The 18,482-nt window shown below is 39.4% G+C and overlaps 1 protein-coding gene across 1 annotated transcript; it reads right to left on the bottom strand.

Moving 5' to 3' along the window:
• Window positions 1-435: 435 nt before the first annotated feature.
• LOC145990935 (cell adhesion molecule 1-like) lies at window positions 436-11,752 on the bottom strand. Its single transcript, XM_083126482.1, has 5 exons — window positions 11,551-11,752; window positions 10,527-10,662; window positions 8,337-8,470; window positions 5,446-5,677; window positions 436-811 (listed from the first exon to the last, which is right to left on the bottom strand). The coding sequence occupies exons 1-5, from the start codon at window positions 11,737-11,739 to the stop codon at window positions 714-716; spliced, it is 789 nt and encodes a 262-aa protein (XP_082982608.1). The 5' UTR covers window positions 11,740-11,752; the 3' UTR covers window positions 436-713.
• Window positions 11,753-18,482: the final 6,730 nt, after the last annotated feature.

Genomic DNA, 18,482 nt, shown 5'->3' with positions numbered 1-18,482 from the left:
GCAACTTCCGTTCAGTGTTAATTTAAAAAACTGTCAGATTCAGTTACCGCATCTCACAAGTGTGCTATTCAAAAAATGAACTGTCCTTGTCAAGAAATTGCACGAAACTACACCTCATGTTAATTTCCTAAAATACTTTGATATGCAGTACATGTATTAAATTGACTTTGTTGAACGAAAGAATTTTGTATTTATTTGTACGTAAAAACATTTAGGTTCAGTTGCCTCACCCTATATTCACTGGAAAACTTGTTTTGGCTTAGCTTTCTGTATTGTTGACAGAAATGTTTAAATTTATGCAAGGATAACAGTTTATTCCTCAATTATTTATAACACATATTTTGTAACGACTTCTCCATTACTTTCCATGACAGATTTTCCGGAATTCAAGGGCGTAGCTAGAGGAGGGCATCACCCACCCTGAGTCAACAGGTTTTCCACTCTGAATCTTACAAATCGATGCACACCAGTCCTGAAAAAAGTCGTCTGCATAATTCTCGCTACGGCACTTCTACAGCGTCACTACAGCCGTGATCATATCTCCGGTGTTAAGTTTCTGGTAGATAGCACAGTGAATCACTGTTATTTAGTACATACAAACGTAAGCGTACTTTGCTTGTAAGTCCCTCTGTGGGAAAGTCTCGCATTTTGCTCGTCGAATTGTACGTCATCCAATCACTGAGTCAATTTTCGAGCCCAGAAACGATGTGATGTCACAATGAGACGTGGATGAATACGCTTCTGAGTAGAAGGATGGTGAGGTACAGGTGCCACCTGCCGCTTCCAAAGATAGGAGATGAACCGTTTTTAACTGGAACGAATAAGAACAAGTTTTATTCTTTAAAAGAGAAATAATATTTCAATGAAATATCAACAGTCACAAATGATGGCTAAATATTAAAACAGTAACATATTTTTCTATGAGTGAGCATTTTTCTGGAAAAATACACTACTGCCTGCCCTTATCCAATTATGCTTAATTTAATTTTCACAGGTTACAGGTAATACTTTTCTCCGTTTATAAGTGCTGCCACGGAAAACGGAAAAGGTTAAAATTGTGACCATCTTGAATTTCTCAACAAAGAAACTCTTATTGGAATTCCTTAGAAAATTTGAAGTAAATCTTGTATAATTTATTTTTAAAAACTTACAGTGAAATGGCCAGAACGTGTGTTCACATGGAGCACGCAATTTTGAAGTTTCTGAGAAACCTCGATTAATTTTCACAGATTTTCGGATGGAAACTACGTGAAGGGGTAGGCGTGAGGCTACTGCTATTGACAAACGTTTGAAATCTTGTCAAATTGAGTTCATTTTTGGGATATTAGTTCATGGTATCCTACATGGCAAACTTCCTATTTCTGAAAATCTGTGAAGAATGGGCAGACGCTGTCCCGCTCACTGGCTCAGATAAAACGGAAAGCTGCACTTCATCTTACACACAGTATCGATTTGACGTCATATTACATATTCCGAGCCAGTGACGGTCCTAGAAAAAATAATAGCAAGGCAGGTGGTAAAGGAATGTTTTCTGGGAGCAGTCACAATTAATATATCCTTAAATATCACAAAAATATGTATTTTTGATAAAAGAAAACTCATCACTATATTTTCTTGATTTCTCTGAGAGGGCCAGTAAGAGAGGTGGACTGGTTGACCAGGGCGAGCATCCACCCTCTGACGCCACTCTGGTGGCTTTAAAAAAATTTGCACGTATTCTGTACATGGTCTCAATCAACATACATTGAATAATATCAGTAATTTCTTAAAATCAGCCGGTAGCTTATTTTTTTAAAATATATCCTTACTGGGTGCAATTGCAGCTTTTTTTACGTCAAGGGAGATCACTTTTTCCAGGTGTCAATCGCCATTTACACTGTCCCTTCACAACTTACTGTTAGTTTTTGATGTTTTGAGGGGGCTACAGCTCCCTCTCCCCCAGCCTTAATCCATCCATGCGGCCAAGTTAGATTGGGTTAGAGCACGGTTCGCGTTAAACGAGAATTAGTAATACATGAGTTCATTTTACAAGGTTTACTGGATCGAAGCCAGGGTTAGAGGAAATGTCGATTGCCTGGGATACACCAACGCTTGCCCTTGCTTTCCGATGATGGCACCAGCTGATACAATAATACGTTGCACTAGATATCGAAGATGACCTGTGGTACTAGTAGAAAATATGACATGCCTCCTTAATATATAAGTCAGTGCTCCACGGACGTCGTGTAGATGGAATGCATGTTTCTTGTGTCTGCCTCCATGATTACCAATACTGTTGATATTCCTGTGGTACACCTGAAGCAGAATAAATCTCGAGGTTTTGTAACGCCATCAATGAAAACCAAAGGGGTGGCCAACCTAGAAGAGTTCAGATCATCCAAAAGGTTGTCGTAGTTCGGCAACAATAAATGAAACCAATACTTAATTGCCTTTGACATCAGTGACTGTTCCATTGAAAGTGGTATAGTGTACGGTATATCTGCACTGCATTATAAGTCCGGTCTTTTTTGAACATACCACGTATACTCTGTCCTGGGAATCTCTGGAGCATGCGAACGAAAACAAGTATCTGCGCAAGTAGTGGCCCGAGAGAGGGCTCGACCAATGAACAACGGGATGGCGTAGAAGGGGGGATGCGACTGGAGTTTCCAACCTTCGCAGCTGCGTGTACTGCTTCGCTCCGTCCACTCGCTTTCTCGCCTTCTCTACTGTTATGCGCGGTCTTGCTTCAGAGATCCCCGGGATATAGTATATTTGTCTAAATACAAGGTGCAGCTTGATGGTGTGCTTTAACTTCTGATGAATGTTTCAACATCATTTTAAGAATACACAGATTTAGTTCATGGTACGACGCACGTCACAAAACTCCGTCTCCTTGTGGTAATGCATCGTTGTACATTTCCACATGTGTTTATAATGTGCTTCCTGTTAGTACATCACACCGTCGGGTGATGTTCTTGCTATCGACGACGTGCGTAACGCATGTCTGTTACCAAAGTATGAACGCTCATAGTACAGTACATGCACACTTTGATTCTACGTTTCTCCTGTAGAATGCTTGTTTTGGTACACTTACCAGAAAGTTTTGCATGGCTTAGGCCATGTCCGAATCGGCAACTGCTGTTGTCCAAAGCACCATTCTATCCTCGGAAACTCCTTACCGTTATAGTCTGAATCTTCTGCGTAGGTGAAGTTGGAAGGTATAAGTGGAAGACAAGATAGTGCACGATTCAGCTCCCTGCAGTGTTACACTCGGCAGCCATATTGCAACTTTTACTTCGTCGAGGCAACGTTTATTGAATATACGATCTAAAACCAGGTTCTACTTAGACATTTTATCCATAGTAACATATTTTTAAAAATTGTAAAAGACGAAATCACACTCTACATTCTCCAATTAACTAATAAAGAAATGGAAAGCACTATGCTATTTCGCTGGCGTCTGTTTTCTACTTCCACATTGTGCGCCTTCACTTCAGAAAGCGGCGGGTGAAGTTCGAACTGACACCTGGCGGGAAAGGTGACAACTGTACTACTCGGCAGCCTTTCGATTTGAACGAGTTCGGCAGCAAATAAAAGAACGTGACGATTCTCTTGCAGATTTGGCCGCGGCTTTAGTGAATGTTTTCTATAGAACAACGTAATTTTGTGTATGGCTTGACGGTTAGTTCAAGGACGATTTAAATAAAAGCACTCATGCAACGATTCAAGTCGGAAAGTGTTAAGGATTGTGTACGGAAACCAATCAGGTTATCGAATCAAGCACCACAGATGCCACAACTTGCGTAAACATGTCTTGAACAGAGCAGTGAGCAGTGCATATGTTATATTCTATGACACTACCCACTTGCTGAAATGAGAATACAACGTTGATTTCTTCTTTTTGTAGTTGCTACGTTTGTATTTATAGAAACGAAGTATCTTGTATGTGGGTGTAAAGGAGGCGATGCTCAATACAATACACACAATGGAGGCTACCACGCGAGGTATTTTCAATCTGTTTCTGAGGCAACTGAGGTCAACGGCACGAAGAACCAGCAGCATCCTCTTACGTTCATGGCTTGTGCAGAGATCCTTTCGTTTATATGCAATAATGGACATCCAGCTGTGGCCCTTCGCCTTGGAAGATGAATGTCAACCTATGCTCAGTCTTGGGAATCTGTGGAGCAAGACAGCGCGTAAGGGTAGAGAAGGTGAGAAAGCGAGTGGGCGGAGCAAAACAGAGCGCGCTGCTGCAAATAGCTGGTAGCTGCAGTTGCGTTTTCCCCTCTCATGTGTTCATTGGTCGAACCCTCTCGAGTCAGTAGACTTGTTTTCATTCGCTTGCTCAGAGACTCCCGGAACAGAGTGTAAAATTATATATTTTACACACAGACTTTTATTTGTCACGGTAATTTAGGTTAATTATAATATATTATCACAAGGATGTTGTGCAGAAAAATGATAACTTCAAACTGAAAGAGCGTTTTTTCGAGGAGGCAGCGCCGTCACGGGAAGAAATATACCTCGTTTGCCTCTCTTGAAAAAAATGCCTTGCTTGTCCCTCCTTCAGACGTCCTGGGTGACCTTTTCTCAAGACATGCAAATGTCAATCTCACTTCCTAGTACTCCCTGGAGTGCATTTTGCAGACTAACGAGGCTCTGGCGAGTATAAGACTTGTGTGTTGTCCATTTGTGTTTGTGGATTATCCCTTCATCTATTTCATCCAATCACCATTCATTCTCACATTCGCAATTAAACAAAAATGGCAGAAAGGCGAAGTAAAATAAATCAATTCAATCAATCCTTCGGATGTTCTTGTATCTGGTGTCATCAGTTGTAGATCATAGATCACAAATATGATATCAGAATTACAGTCGCAAATGTGTGTAAAAATGCTCAAAATTTACTTTTATGTAAATGTACTTTTATGACTGTAATGTTGGCACCGTGTTGTGATCCACGGTCTACCATTGATGACGTTGTAAAGGGAATCTGCGCAAGCCTTTTATATAAGATGGCTTTGGTGGAACGGCACAGAGAGTTATAACATACGCCGTGTAGGTGTCTTTCAGAATTTTTGTAACGTAACAGATGTCACGGAATGTTCGGTTGCAAAACCGAGAGGTGTGAAACCGGCTGTTGCTACCGGTCTTGTCTAGTCTTACGGTGGGCGATCCACATGCTGGCAAGGGAAGTGGTGAGCAGGGAATACACCGCAGACCAGACAGACAACAGCTGTGGCGTCGAGAGTTACGACGTGGCGGGAGGAAGTACTAGGCGATCCTCTTTCCACAGGCTGCTGCGTTTCTTATTGTGCTGGATTGCCGCTTCCCCGCTCCCCATTTCACTTTACAGCATGTAGAACGCCCGCCGTAAGACTAGACAAGAGCTATAGCTTGCTATCGAGATTGAGAAAATGCCCGCAGGACGGTGGAGGACTTAGACAACCAACGAAAACCTACCAATAATCACAGTTTCCTTCCTGTACACGGTGGGTTCTATCCTGTGGTGGCTTCCGGTCAGCTTCGAGGCCGGGGAGTGGTAGAACAAAGTGATTCCTGCGGAGCACTTGATCTGCAGGTCCCTTTCCTTGAAATGGTGGTCCTCGAGTACGAGGCGCAGGCCGAGAACTGCCGCGTACAAGTCGCCGTGGTGTCGCTCGGGAAGGTACTCGATTGTGGCGTATTGTTCCACCTGGAATACACAAATAAATGCAGTTATACCATACAAGCATGGAGAGAAGTAGTACGCAGAGACCTACGTATCTTTTGAAAGGGTCGCCATACATGACAGTTACTCAAAAGGTTGACGGAGAACTAGACAGCCAATTTCCGCTGCCATCAAACCACCGTAAAGAAAGTACTTTGGCCGTTTTTAAAGTAGTACCGGCCATTATATAGTTACCCTAAGTAATGTAATTTTAGTGAATCAGTTCTTAAAATTGTATTTATGCTGAACGCAACTTCAATTTACAATCATTATCTATATTTAAACATGATAAAATATTCATTTTTTTAAAAGAAAACTGTTGCGTCCCGTTTTGTAAATTGACAGCCAGACGGTTAAATTCTAACGATAGAATATTTAAATTTGATGGTAACTTCTTCTAACAATATGTTCAGTGACGCTATCCAGAGCTTTGAAGACAAAGAACCTAGGTTCGAATCGTACGTAAGACATGAACATTTCATAATGTTTACTCCATTGTCAAATACAGACACAGCGAAGTGTCATTTAAGGTGCTTATAAATAATTTGATGCGATCTGCTTTGCTTCTTCCACTCGATTTCTCCCCTTCTGTAACGTTATGCGTGGCGTTACTCTGCAGACTACTTGAAGGTAGTATAATCCGTGTTGGCAATATTGTTTTTCTCTTATGTCTATACCAGCGAGAAAGTTCGGATTTTCGGATTCCATTTATTTATATTTATATTTTTATTTAAGTTGAGTTCTCTTTAGTTATTGCAATGTCATATTCTGGTAAATTACAAACCATTACTGCAAACAGTAGCTGCAGTTGCGTTGCCCCATGGAAGCAATCATTTTCCCTCTTACACGTTTATTGGCCTAACAACTCAAACGCAATCGAAGATTTTCAGTAAAGTATTTACTGGAAAATCTGGTTTACAATTATCTCTCTCGCACAAAGTGCGGGCGGGTACCATTATTAGATATAAGCTCTTCACTTTGTTATAACAAACTGAGTCTGATTTCAGTTGACACAACTTTTTTGCTCGTATACTTTCAACTCCGTAGTTAGCAACACTGCTCTGTACCTTCCAGATTTATATCGTGGCTATTGTTGCCCCGATTATTTTCTTTCGTTTCCAAATACCGATGCGAAAAGGAATCCGCTTCCTCCTTTTCACCTGATGGTGTCTGTCGGCAGGAACCCACCCTTTCGTGACGAGAGGAAGTAAATATGGCGAATCTCGCCACCTTTTCCCCCTTGCGGTGTCCGTCCAGCGACAGGAACATGACCACCGCCTTCTTATCTGCAGACTCTCCATCACGGAGATAAAAAAAAACCCACCTCGGCCACAAATAATTCAGATCCTCGTGCCTTCGCCACTGGACGAGCCGAATGCATCAAAGGGCTTCCTTATCTGCTCAGGTGTCGTGCTGAATTTTCTCCAGGTTACTTACATCACCTGAAGGACCCCGAGGTGTTTTATGCCCCAGGGATACGTTGTCCGTCACTTGCTGTGCAATTTAGGCTTCAAGATATAAATCGGTCGTTCGAAAAGAAGTGACTTTTGTCACAAATATTGAAAAGATTGTAAACCATAAACCTTAAACTGTTAAAAAAAAGGGTATGGTATCTTGGGATATAATTGAATGCAAATGCTGGGCAAGCATGAAAATTAGCACATTCACAAATTAAACTTCCTTTTTATTTATTTGGCTCTAGTTTATTTGACACTCAAAAGTTCCCAGAATTTATTATCCATTCAATATACGTGTTATGCGCGGGAGAAAGATTGTACTTGTAAGTCCAATATGTTAATTTTACAGGAAAAGGAAAAATGTTAGCTTATATATTTCATACACTCCATTTACCACTTCAATTATCCACAAAATGGACAAAATTCATTTTGGGCAAACTTTCCCCCTACGACAGATATAAGTGTTCATTCATCACACTTCTTGCTTGCTGCTTTTGTTTGTGCATATCATTCCAGCTTATCTATATCTCTCACTTTCAAACAAAAATATTATGATCTGCGATCCACATCCCAAAATCGACTTGTTCAAGATTCCACCGTATCATTTCTCCTCTCTTTTCTCAACACCAGAATATATTTTTGATATTTATACGATCGATAGTCTCCCGGTTAGATGTAAAATTCTAAATTTGTTAGTGACATCCACAATATCAATTTAAAACTATTTTTTTCGAAATAGTGCAAAATGGCGGTGAAATAACATAAACCTGAGAAAGCCCCAAAAAAAGGTATTGAATTTTTCCTTGGAACAAATCATAGCCTATAGTATAAGGTGGTTATAATCTCATTCCACTACTATATTTAAGCCGAAACGTCAATAGATATTGTTATTTCTCATTAATGTACCTGTAAAAAGTTGACTGTACAAATTACTGTTTAAAACCGTCAATTTCTGCTGTTACCTAACCACCGTAAAATTACCATGTAAAAGTAAAGTAAAGATTACAGGGCTGAAGCGTCATGAGGTGTTTCTATTATGACCTGTGGAATGGTTAGATACTTTTTTTTCCATCGCCATTGGCTGGCACCTTACAATTAAGGGCACTGCTCTTACAGTTAAATTGATTTTTAAATTTTCCTCTTAGAACAGAACAGTAGTACTTATCCAAAGAAGAATAATCACAAACCGGTGTCTCGTTGATGTACCATGTAAGGTTCGCGGGGGGGTAGGATTTCTCCGCCGTGCAGTTGAGCTCCAATTCGTCTCCCGGTTGGTACTCCTCCTTCCTCCCGCTTATCTTGGGGTTTCCTTTCGGCAGGGCTGCGGAAAGAGAACATTGGGACGTTTAGTGAAATTCTTTCTTCACAGACAGTCGACATGGAATAATTTAGCAATAAGAAATGGCCACTACATGGAACAACATCCAGAATTACATATTAGTTTCAGAGGGCTCATAAAATTATGATGTGTGGGGGTGCATGTGCGTGTGTGAGTGTATATATAGGGTGAGGCAGTCAAACGGAAAGATTTTAAAAAATCACAAAAAATAGAGAGAGCAAATATTAGCTAATTTTTTGAACATGAATGTACTGTACATGAGTGGAAATTACTAGTATACCTGAACAAATATTCATTTTTTGAATATGGTGTCAGTAAGAGGGCGTCCTTGCTTTTGCACACATTGTCGGAGACTCAGAGTAATTCCGCCCATCCGAAATTAATCCACACACTCTCCATGAAACGCCTCTCCATTCAGAAAAAGTAACAGTGTGGTGTGCATTATCATCTCGTGAAATCATTGGCCCATACCTTTTTCGGAAATGAACACGGTAACACGGTGAAGGTAAGCGCTGGACGTTATGCTGACATGTTGGTAACCTTTTTTCCTGCCTGCCCTCGATGGCTATGACCCAGATGAAGAAACACTCTTCCAGCAAGATGGTGCAACTAGCCATACTGCCAGAGTGTGTATGGATGTGCTTAGACTCGCATTTCATGGTCGTCTCATCAGCACATTCGGCGATATTCCGTGATCTGCCCGTTCACCCGACTTGGCGGCTCCTGATTTTTTTTTGGGGGGGTTACCTCAAATCCAAAGTATTCAAGGACAACACTCCAAGAACCAGGGATGATTTGAAAGAGCGAATTGGGTAATAGATCCACAATTTTCTGTTGGAGATGCTACGCAACGTCATGGACGGATTTACTCTGAGACTCCGACAATGTGTGCAAAACCAAGGACGCCATCTTACTGACACCATATTAAAAAAATGAACATTTTTCAGATACACTAGTAATTTGAACTCATATACAGTAACTTCTTGTTCAAAAATTAACTAATATTTGCTCTCTCTATTTTTTGGGGATTTTTTTAATCTTCCCGTTTGACTGCCTTATCCTACTATATATACACGTATGTGTGTTTGGGGGGTTCTGGTAGACTTCATGTCATGTTCCAGTTTCGAGTCCCGGCCTGGGCATGGATATTCTTTCGTAGGTCCATTTATCAATTTCATCCGATCTTTGTTCATCCTCACCCTTACGATTAAGGCATGATTTTAAAAAAATAAGGCAAATACTAATATAAATCGCTATTAGTACAATGAAATAACAATGACTTAGAATATCCCTATATTTCGTGGATTACTCTAGGTAGGAGAAACTTCATTTCAGCTCTTATGGAGCTCCGGAAAATCCAGTATATGGATCATCGTGCGTCTTGGTTGTCAGGTAATATATTGCAATAGTAAAACAGGAATTGTAGTCTTTTGTATTTTTCTCAACGGGTATAGCTTTTCTTACGATTTTGGTTAATTGCGACTATGTGGATAAATGACAGATGAGATTGGTGGAGATTCGTAGAAAGGAACGCCCATCCTTTAGCAGGGACTCGAACTCGGTATATTCGGTGGCGAGATCGTTGGTAATCAAGATGGCCGCCATTTTGGTATGTCCCCCCTTCCCTGTATCATGTTTTGGTCTGGTTATTCCTGTTTCACCGTCCGTAAAAGTTTTAGACGGGTGCTTCCGTACTTATGGACCACCCTGTTGTTACAACGATTATGTTGCAGGTTTCCCATATTACTTCATTAAAAGTCGACTCTTTTTCAGTTACAAGAGCAAATGATTTGTTTTTAATGTCGTCCAAATTCGTATCACGGCATGGATTTCTGACATTCCTTCATTCGATTCATAATATCATCGCCATCAATGTTCCAGTGTGACTCTTCGACCTAAATCTGACAGAACAGACCGAAGTCAAAGTTTTTCTCTTTATGGAAACATGTCAATACTAAAAATATATATTCATTTTATGGATGTAAGTTAATTTCCTGTCCATCGTTTTGCCTCATTTTCTGTCTCCACGTCCACTTACCCATGACCTGCATGCGACCCTCTCCGTGTGCGGATGTGAAGGCAGGTGCTTCTGCGGAGACTTCACATCTGTACGTGCCTCTCGATTTCACTGTCAGGTTTCTTAGCACCACTTCGTTTATGTTAGACTCCGATATCTGCAAAAGGAACGAAAAGCAGGTGTTGACTAATAGGTCTTTATGTGTCTTCATTTTCAATCTTTGAACTGAACGAGCTAGAAACGTAATAATATTTCTCAATTGTTTGCATTTATTTACATTCTTATTAGGTACATTAGAAAGAGAAACATAGTGAAAAATACCACTAATGTGTGTAAGCATGTGAGGTAAGAAAAGTGCCGCCTTTTTAGTGATCACTCAGTCACGCAACGAAAGGTTCTGCGTTCGACTTCAAGACAATACTTGAATGTATCATTGTGCTTATTCTTCCATGTATTTCATTTAATCGCCATTACGTATCGTCGTGATTAAGAGGTGAAAAAGGTGGGACATTAAATAATGAAAAATAAATGAACATATATATACATGTATATGAAATAATTCGATGCAGAATTTTGTTTAGAAAAATATAAAAAATATCGTTTGAGATAATTGATATTTCCCTCACACTTTTCTCCCTCTCTCTCTCTTTTGTTTTCATTTTCTGAAAAGTATTTTCATATCATATTAGGCATAAAAGTAAAATTTGTTAAATTAATTAGGAAATGTTAAACTTCAAGAAGCTCTTTCTTCCCCCTCATTCACTATCTCCACATATCTGAGCCGGCCTATGTGACGGAGTGACGTCACGATGCCAGGAGTCCCGGGTTAGAATTCCAGCATGGATGTTTGTGAGTGTCTCCTTTAACAATTTCATCATATCATCACTCATCCTCATCTTCGCGATTAGGCGAAAGTGGCAGAAAAGCGAAGGGAAATAAACACAATCAATCAATCCATCCATATCTGTGTGTGTGTTTGTGTGAGCCCACCTATCTGTCTGTCTATTGTCCTTTCATTCTCACTCTCAATCCTTATCTCCCTCACCTCTACGTGTGTTCCATCCACTTTAAAGCTCTTTGCCTTTGGCGTGTGTCCTGGGACATATCTGTAGAACTCCTCGTTGTCCTTATACCATTTCACGCTGTACAGCCGGTCTCCTTCCAGTTTGAACCTGCAGTCGAGCACCGTTCCCTCTCCTTGCAGCTTCCACTGGGGAACCCTCACCCACTTCATCTTCAGAAGAAGAGCACCTGCAAAGGAGGTTGGAGAAAATGTCTCTTGAAAGGAAAGCATTACACGTAATGTTCAGGAGTTCTTTAACAAGAACATAATCACTACTCGCAGCTCTACCGCATACGGAGCCAATGTGGTATCCATTAAACTATAAAGAAACTTTGGTACGTCTGAAATGTAACAAATACAAACGAAACTTCTAATTCTGTAGACGCTGTAACGACAATAAATGTATACACATCCGGACATTTATGTACGTATAAATATTTTGACGTCAGTGACACAGGAATAAATGTATGACGGCGGAAAGCGTTAACGTTTGCAAACACTGATAAGTTGGGACATAAAAGTGTTACGGCGTACAAACTTGTCTTACATATGGTTAAAAACTTAATGAAAACGCGCTACAAGTTCCACCTATTATACGTACATTTTTTACCCACTTGCGATTCCCAAAGTAAAATATTGCTCCAGGCATGTTGCGGATAAAATGTATACATTTCAACGATCTTTCAGTATTTGCAATCATATTTAGCTAACGCTAACACTTTTTCGAATTTTGGTCCATTATTGTTCATAATTAGTTTAATCCAACCGATTTCATAACGCTATATGACGTCATATACATAAGACAAGCTGCGATAGGCCACACAAACTCCATACCTGCATTTCAAGTACAATTATTTGTCATTACTGAAAGTTTAAAACTGTTATATGATAGTTTCAGCAAATTCATGTAGATTGTGGATTCCTTTCAGTTGTCGCCACGGAGCATAGAATGCATTTTATTGGAAAACTTATCGTTTCATGAGTATACAAGCATGTTTGTAATTTTTTAGTCTGTAGCATATATTATATATGTAATATGTAACCATGTTAGGAGAAGGCTCGGTGCTGATGTGACCCTTATATTTTTTTAATGATTCCAGTCACCTTATGAATTATATCGAATCCTCTTTGTATGTATTTGTATATTTTGTATTTTAGTTATTCGACATCCCTTTACTCTCTTTCGAGGTTAATGGAGCGCATGATGATGAGATAATTATGAAAGGACGGCCTGTATCTTTCCTAGATGCCGATCTCCGTGGCAGAGTAGTTATCATAGCAAGCTACGAATGCAGGGATGCTGGGTTCAAAACCCGGCCTGTGTATGGGTGTTCTTTTTCAGCATATCTTCATTAATTTAATCATATCATCATTCATCGTCGCGATTACCCAAACGTGTAAGAAAAACTACGTAAAACAACCTAATTCAATCTATCAATCAATATCTTTCCTATACTCTGTCCCGGGAATTTCTGGAGCAAGCGAACGAAAGCAAGTATCTGTGCAAGTAGTGACTTGAGAGGGCTCGACCAAGAAACACGTTAGAGGGAACAGGATTACTTGGGAAGAAGGGGACTGCAGCTACCAGCCTTTGTAGCAGCGTATATTACTTCGTTCCGGCCACTTTCTATCTCCCCTTCTATAGAGATTCCCGGGATAGAGTATAGGATCCATATCCAGGGTGATTGGCTTGTGACTGCACCAATGTGTCTAGCATATTCATTCAGTAGATAAGGTACGAAACTTAATTCAATGAGTAATTTTCAGTTTCTGTCATTTTTCTTGAACTGCGGTAGACATTTCTAGATTCTTGTGGATCATTTGTTTCATTTCATTTGCTTGAAAGAACAAGAACGTAACGAACCAAATGAATTTCCTAAGATTCCCGAGCATATCTTGTAACGCCTGATAGTCATGCAACCAAACCAGCTTCATTGTAATTTGGGTTGCATGCGTGCTAGGTAAGTATTACAATTTTTAAGAGTAGACTTTTAACAGCAAGCTATCATTTCATACGTAACATGATGATTGTGGGCAATTCTGGAACTAAAAACTCAACAATGATAATATACTGCTGGACAAAAAAAACCGGACACTTGCATTTTTTGTGATAATGCATAAATTCTGATTCGAAGGTTAACTAAAGGTTACAGAATTATTGGAAATAAGAAAACCTGAATATATTCAACAGAAGGCAAATTAAAATGTATTGTTAATAAGATAAATTAGAACAAAAACGAAAGTTGCAGAAAACTACCAAAGAAAAAAGAAAAAAGGAAATCTTACCAATATTTTTTTTCATATTGTTAACTGGTACTGTTGGGGTATATAAGCTGTCTAGTAGCGGGTGGTAACTCCCCTGCCATCAATTACAGCTTGTAACCACCGTGGCATACTTCGAATAAGGTTGACAATCACTTCTTGGTCCAATTGCTCCCATTCTTCTTGAATAGCACGTTTTAGCTCTTCAATTGTTTCTGGAACTATTGCGCGGTTTCTGATATGTCATTTCAGTTCATCCCAGATGTGCTCTATCGGATTTAGGTTCGGACTTTGTGGTGGCTATTCTAATCGCGTAATCGCAACTTCGTCCAAGTACTCCGTGACAATATTCACAATGTGAGGACGCGCATTGTCATGCATAAAAACAAAGTCCAGGCCTATGGATGGTGCATATGGTACTATATGATCTGCCACACATTCTGTAATATACCTACAAGCTGCCAGTGCCCCATTCTCTACAAACCAACTCTGTACGTCCTTGTAAAGAGATACCTCCCCAGACCACATGACACCACCGCCTCCAAAGGGGGTTATTTCAACGAAACAACATTGCGCATAATGCTCATTAGGTCTTCTATACACATGTTCACTCTCGTCTGATGAACGTAGGTTGAATTTTGACTCATCGGAGAATAAAACCTTTTCCCACTGCTCCACATTCCAATGTAAGTGTTTTGTAGCAAATTCCAGTCTTTGCTTCCGGTGACGTGCTAACAACCTGGGACCTGCAGCTGGCCTCCGAGATGATAAACCACTTTCATTCAGTCTTCTATGAACTGTTCGTGAAGAAACCACAGCTCTATGAACATTTCTCAAATGCTGTGCCACAATATTTGAAGTCATACGACGGTCTCTTAAGACTATGATACGCATTAAACGATCTTCCCGTGCTGTTGTGCATCGTTTCCGACAAGAAACCGGTCTTCTACCATAGGAACCAGTTGCATCATACCGTCTGAGACCTTCATGGATAGTACTTCGTGCTATATTTAGCACCCTAGCAATATAGTGTACACTACGACCATCATCGCGAAGAGCTACTGCTTTTACTACCTCTTCACGTCTCATTTTCAAGCTAGTAAACTTACAATACATTTGCAAGAAAAATACCAGCAATGACAATGTCAATAATATCTGTTACTATGGTTACTATGAACCAAAATACATGGCCCTCTAGACATTAAACAAAATAATACCAACAGGAATTGAAAATCAATAAATTAAAACAAAATTCCATGAAATTGATTTTAAGCCTACTAGGTGTTCCAAATAAGTAAATACAAGTAAATAAATAAATAAATAGATAAATAATAAACGGAAAAACTATGGAAAATGTTCAATAATGAATGTTCAATTGTTCAATACTTAACTGAGAGCGTAATTCATAAGTAATTGCAATTCAGATGTCAAATATTAAGGTGTCCGGTTTTTTTTGTCCAGCAGTATATATTGATAGCATGTTACATCGACACTTTACGTTTAAAATATGTAACATGTGTAGGTAGGAGAGCCCTCCTACCCACTTTGTCGATTTCAGCCTCTAAGCGCAGCACACCGCGCCACCCGTTCGTGGGTCAAAACTCTGCTGATCATCCCTCCCCAAAACAACGTTTTACGGGAATTCTTTCACGGTCACTGCTACCAGGGCGTGGAACGATATCCCTAATGACATAAAAAATCTGGAGTCAACTTACCAGTACTGAAAGCAGGGAAAGACAATAAAACGAAATCTTTCGTGTAAACTTGTAGGACCAACACCCACTGACGTTTCTGTAATTTGAGTATTTTTGATGTATTTCTGTTTGTTTTACGTGTATTTTTTTACTTTTATTTTTGTGTATATGTACTTTCTCTGTTTTTCTTTTCTTTTTTCATTTTTGTGTTTTTATGTTCTTTGGTATTCTGAGATTTTTAATATTACGCAGTTATCATCAAGTTTTCTATAATGTAAAGTAGAGCTGGTTAAGTGGAAGAAAAGGCTTGTGCCATAACTTCGCCATCCAAAACAATAAATAAATAAAATAAATAAATTACTAGTAACTAGAGGGGAATAGTTTCCACACAAGTCTAGTTCTGAGTTGCAGACCCCAAAGGTTATTGTAGTCTGTAAAATGTCTTGTAATTAACTGTAAAGAGTGTAGCAAAGTGCACAATGTTTCTTAACTCATCTGCACTGTTTCAGCACAGCACAACAGTGCGCGCAACAGTACGCGGAGAAGTGGTACTCATGCTTTTTTTCAGTTCTCCTCTTCTATTTCTCCTTTTACTCTTCTTCGAATATAGTAAAAAGTAAATAAAACATTAAAATGCTGACCAAGGTAACATTCATTGTATAAAAAATATACAGAAAAAACTTAACGTTTCCACCCTCTAACAGGATCTTTTTCAGACGAAGATTCACAATAAATTCTGAACTTTCTGAATTTATTGTGAATCTTCGTCTGAGGAAGACCCTGTTAGAGGGTGGAAACGTTACGTTTTTTCTGTATATTTTTTATACAATAAATGTTGCCTTGGTCAGCATTTTAATGTTTTATTAACATGGAGACAAGGCTTAACAGTGTTAAAAAGTAAAGTACTGTATTCATTGTTCCGAAACAGTCCACCTTGCTGTTAGTAATCGTATCCCAAGTAATTTTAGTATTTGTAGGTAGAGGTTTTAAAATATTTAACTATTATCATTCATCTAATCACATTCACACTTTCTTAGCTTCTAGAATTCTATCTACAGAGAAAAGTAAAGAGATAAAACAAATGTTCAGATGCAGGCAGGCGTCTAAAGAAAAAAGTAGGTACCTGTCCATTACATGAATTTTGTTCGCCGAAATTTAATTGCTCGTTAATGTGCCTTCATTTTCTTACAGCTCCTGTGCTAGTGAAAATCAATTATTTCCAATAAAAATGTTGCTACTGGAAGCGCACACAAGTGAACTAAGGATTACGTGTTAACGAGTGAAAAATAGACACATTTCTTGGAGGTAGAGCTGAATACAAAACTCAAGAAATTTTCTAATAGTATATCTGCACAGGCGTATACAGTTCTTCCAACTTAACCAAGGCATTATTATATCTGAAGGCACTCCTTGAAGAGTCAGACTCGCTGTTTTTTTAACGTCAAAGAATTACAAAAAAATCAAAAATCAACGACAATAAAACTACCTTGCCCATGTGCTCCTGTGGTGCAGTTGGTATGGCAACCTCAGCTGTGTGTGAAATGTGCGTCTTGTTACATACCCAATAGGACCAAGTAATGCAAATAGTTTGCCAAAGAGGAATAGAGATGGCAGCACCAGGCATGCAAGATTAAGAATTAGCATAATATATGTGAATAACTTTATAAATAAGAACAAAGCAGATTGGAAAGATGAAAAACAATAGAATCTACTATAAGAAGATAAAGAATAAATATAAAAGAAATAAATTAATGTATATACGCGGATAAATCAAACCAGTGATCATATGTAAATTGATCAGAAAACTAAAGAAGTCATAGCACTGATACAAGTTCGTGTCTTTGAACAGATATTAAATCTGATGATTGATTTACCATCCCCATAGTGGAAACGTTTTTTACACCAGTGACGGTGCGTTCCAATCGACGCCCCACAGCACTTTTGGTTGCTTGTTTCAACCGTAGCACCTACTTGGATGCGCGTGTTAGTCGTTTGCACCAAGTATACACTCTGTTGTACCCAGTTAGTGTTGGCGCGTTCCAATCGCAGCCGCAAGGGAAGAGATTAGTATATTTCCCAAAGCTTAAGGGAAACAGCTGGATAGAAGAATTCATTAAATCGTCAAAAACATAAATAAATGGAAATCCAGAGGGAAGTTCACAGAGAAGACAAGAAGGATGTCTAGATCCAGAACATCTATTGAGAAGGAATTCCAGATCCAGAACGTCCATTAAGAAGGAAGTCCAGAGCCAGACTGTCCATTAAGAAGGAAGTCCAGAGCCAGACCGTCCATTAAGAGGGAAGTCCAGAGCCAGACCGTCCATTAAGAGGGAAGTCCAGAGCCAGACCGTCCATTAAGAGGGAAGTCCAGAGCCAGACCGTCCATTAAGAAGGAAGTCCAGAGCCAGACCGTCATTTGAGAAGGAAGTCCAGATCCAGACCGACCATTACGAAGGAAGTCCAGATTGAAGAATATACAAATTGAAGAAAAGACATATCGAGATAAAACTTTACTGTAGATGAGAATTATAGAGAAAAGTAGCTCATCATGTAAATATTCTATTCCCATGTATCCTTGTTTATATAATATATTCGTTTAAACGTCTCCATTGGAAGGCATCCTGTCTGGTTTCGTTGTCTGCAAAGAACCCTACCCTGTAGATAAGCTAGCTGAGGTTTATGATTAATATTCATGCACCTTGCACCAAATAGAGGTAGCAGTCTCATCGTCCTATCTCGGTCATATTTCTTACAGTTTAGTGTGAAATCGAGCAACTCGTAGAATGAATTTATTGAAGATTTCATTGTCAACCTCCGTGGCGGAAAGGTTAGCACAGAGCGCTTCATCGCCATGGTTTCCGGGTTCGAATCCCGGCCTGGGCATGGGTGTTATCCGTGAGTATTCTTTCATCAATTTCTTCATATCATGACTTATCCTCAACGTCGCGATTAGTCAAA

The sequence above is a fragment of the Lepisma saccharinum genome, chromosome 1 (genome assembly GCF_977018435.1).
Source record: "Lepisma saccharinum chromosome 1, izLepSacc3.1, whole genome shotgun sequence".
Lineage (NCBI taxonomy): Eukaryota > Metazoa > Arthropoda > Insecta > Zygentoma > Lepismatidae > Lepisma > Lepisma saccharinum.
This window is presented reverse-complemented; position numbering and strand designations above follow the sequence as displayed.